The following is a 3,307-nucleotide window of genomic DNA, read 5'->3' as shown; positions in this document are numbered from 1 at the left end:
GATATAAAACTCAAAAAAGTTGATTTTACATGATATAGCCCCTTTAAGAAAGCAGTTGAACAGCCAGATGCTTTGTTTATTGGAGACATTTCTTACCCATACTGCTTTTCAACCGGCCCATACAGCCCACCATGCAGGTGGTGGGCCCACAGGAAGGGAAACCAATRTGGGTCATTTGAACCATGGGTAGAAGTCTCTATCACCAGGCGCTCACAGAGGAGTCCCTCTACCAGACCTGGCTCCAAGTTGAAGCTGGTTCCTCCACATTGAGAGAAACCATTTGAGATGGTTCGGGCCTCTGGATGCCTCTGTAGGACGGTGTTCCAGGCATGTCCAACTGAGAGGAGACCCCAGTAAAGACTCTGGACACACTGGACAGACAGTCTCTTGGCTGGCCTGGGAAGATGTGGCTGTGGGAAAAGATGTCTGGGCCTCCCTGCTCAAGCTGCTGCCCCCTGCGACCCGACTCCGGAACAAGCGGCAGATAATGGATGGATTTCTTCCTCTGAAGCAAGGGTCTGGRCCTGCTTGTGCCCCTTTGCAACAAAAATGGCTGCTTCCTGTGTCCTTTTGAACTCTTGCACCACAAGCTGCCTCCTGCACTTGGCCTACTCCTACACAGAAAACTAAATCAAACATTTCTCCTCCCAGGACGACTAAATAATCCTGTTTTGTATTGGCTCACAGTTTCTTAAATGTTTATGACGCAATAAGTTACCAGAAACACAATGGGCGTCTTACCGKCTTCTGTGTAGACTCTTTAACACGAGGTGGAACTTAGGATTTGATTTCATAACCAGGCTGCAGATTCCCCACTCGTCTGATGCTTAATTGATGTTGAAGACAATGCTGAAATTAAGAAACGCCCACTCTTTCCAAACCAGAGTTTTAAGGTATTTAACTGTTACCTTCGTGTGCTTCAAAACCCATCAATCAGCCTAATGTTTCACTTAATTCACAGTGAGTCTGCCCAGTTCTGAACACATCGTGGCTTGTGCAGATTGTGCCACTGAACATTCTGGATCTTTTATTTCATCTGGCTACACACAATGAGCTGGTGCCACCTGCTGGTTCACACTTCTAATAGCACATCTGCAAGAACTCAATTCACAATTTGTCTGTGTAAAGAGCAGCAAAAACTGTTTCCTGAACATTGGTGACAGAACCTAAACGTAATCACAATTGTTTATKGTTTAGCAGACATAATATCTCTGATGGACACAGTAAAAATCTCGAGAATGCCAACAATTAAAACTTTGCTCATAATGGATTAACCTAGGAATGAAAATAATTAAATGTAGCCCTTTTTAATATCAGATTATTAAAAAGGTGCTTGTATATATTTTATATCATTTATGCACCAGTTGCATCAAGCTTGTGATCTGGGAAGTTCTCAAGACTGTGAGATCTTTAACTCTGAGCTGTGGTGAAATTAGAACCTAATTTTGGAAACTGAACATTGTGCAATGTTTGGTAGTTGATGTGCCCTGTGATGGACTTGGGACCTGTCCAGGGTGTACCCCGCCCCTCACACAGTGACTACCGGATATGGGCACCAGTGACCCCTGTGACCCTGAAAGGAAGAAGTGGGTATAGATAATTGGATGGATGGACGGATGGATGGATGGATGGATGGATTGGATGGATGGATGGATGGATGGATGGATGGATGGATGGATGGATGGATGGATGGATATCAAATTATCAGTCAGTATAACTATAGATTTTCCAAGAAAACTTGTAAGAAGATGATTTTTGGAAAATGATGCATAAATATAATCTGAGACATAAGCAGTTCTTTGATTGAATGAAAAATGAGCTGTAATATCTGCTGTTTTCCAATAATAAACCATTTGTTTAACATTAGATTGATAAGTGATCAATATTTAGTTATTGTTGTTTTTGTTGTTTGTTCAAGTTTCCTACACACTTTCCACTTCAAAATCTTAAATTTTTATTTTAATTGTGTGGTAAATATAGGTTATAAGGGTTAGAACGTAGTTAGACTCAAGCTGAGTTAACATGTTAATTTTAAGTGATGAATATTTTCTTGGCTCTTTTTTGCTACAAGTTAACCTAGTTTCTTTAAAAAGTTGTGTGACTTCATTGAAAACATAATCCATCCATCCATCCATTTTCTTCCGCCTATCCGGGGTCGGGTCGCGGGGGCAGCAGCTTGAAAACATAATTRAAATACTTATTTTTACATAATTGTATCCAAAACAAAAACACATTTTATTTTAATTGGTTACTTTGGTCATTATCACAAAGTGCAAATCATAACCGATTCCATCCTAAACTGTTTTAGCTCCTGTCCTACACACTCCGGTCCGGCAGGTGGCGCTGTTCTCACCCCAGAGGAATAAACGACCGCCTCGTGACGCTGTTGTGAACGAACAAGAGAACGTGCGAGTTTAATCAGTCAAACGCTTACAAGTCCGAACAGCTGCGTATAAATGTTACAATCATCTTCAAGGTGAATCGGGAACAGATGCGGAAGTGTTTGATATAAAAATGTGTAGCGGTTATCCGACGCCCGTGTACGCTCACGCCGGTCGCGGGGACTTCCGGGACGTGTACGAGCCGGCCCAGGACTCGTTCCTGCTGATAGACGCGCTGGAGACAGACGCAGAGAGGCTGCGGGGGATGAGGTCAGACACAGTTTTCACACGTTTCAAACACTTTTTGAGTTTCTGATAATCTWAGCGGGTCTGTCCTCGCCGTGTTCAGCCCGTCTGTGTGCCTGGAGGTCGGCAGCGGGTCAGGGGTCGTGTCTGCGTTTGTCGCTTCAGTGCTCGGACCTTCAGCTGCCTACATGTGAGTCAGTCTCACTCAAAATCAAAGTGTCAAAACACAACAACAGGAGAATAATTTGACCCACACACTGTCATGTACACACGTTAAGAAAGGGCACAAAACAGTCACTTGAGAACAAATGTATTTATTTATTTATTTCAGGTAGTGTTCAGAAACTACAATACAAACATTTTAAGTTTTTATTTCACATGCGAGAAAAACTCAASGTTTACACTGATTTGAAAAATGTGTATTTTTCTCATATTTTATTATGAAATCAGATTGTTCAGAGTTTAATGTTTTTATTTTCGGATTTTGGTTCTTGTCATTATTTGTTTGTGTTATAAATTAAACCTGATGTTTTTAAGATGGTGATTGTGAGAAGAAACTTAAGAGATTAATGTTTAAAGGTTCTGATGTTCTGGTACCAGAAGGCTGCAGCTGGTTTTATTTATTTATTTATTTATTTATTTATTTATTTATTTATTTATTTATTGATTGATTGATTGAT

At 41.0% G+C, this 3,307-nt stretch overlaps 1 protein-coding gene across 3 annotated transcripts in view; it reads left to right on the top strand.

The window, feature by feature from the left end:
* Window positions 1–2,368: 2,368 nt before the first annotated feature.
* Window positions 2,369–3,307, top strand: part of hemk2 (HemK methyltransferase 2, ETF1 glutamine and histone H4 lysine) — an 8,925-nt gene continuing 7,986 nt past the window's right edge. For 2 of the 3 annotated variants that reach the window (XM_014027714.1, XM_014027713.1), the window contains exons 1-2: window positions 2,370–2,651; window positions 2,731–2,817. In XM_014027714.1, coding sequence (XP_013883168.1) covers window positions 2,515–2,651; window positions 2,731–2,817 — 224 coding nt within the window. In that variant the 5' untranslated portion in view covers window positions 2,370–2,514. Of the gene's footprint in view, window positions 2,652–2,730; window positions 2,818–3,307 lie in introns of all 3 variants that reach the window. The other variant, XM_014027715.1, reaches the window with a different exon arrangement.

Source organism: Austrofundulus limnaeus, unplaced genomic scaffold, assembly GCF_001266775.1.
Source record: "Austrofundulus limnaeus strain Quisiro unplaced genomic scaffold, Austrofundulus_limnaeus-1.0 Scaffold676, whole genome shotgun sequence".
Classification (NCBI taxonomy): Eukaryota; Metazoa; Chordata; class Actinopteri; order Cyprinodontiformes; family Rivulidae; genus Austrofundulus; species Austrofundulus limnaeus.
This window is presented reverse-complemented; position numbering and strand designations above follow the sequence as displayed.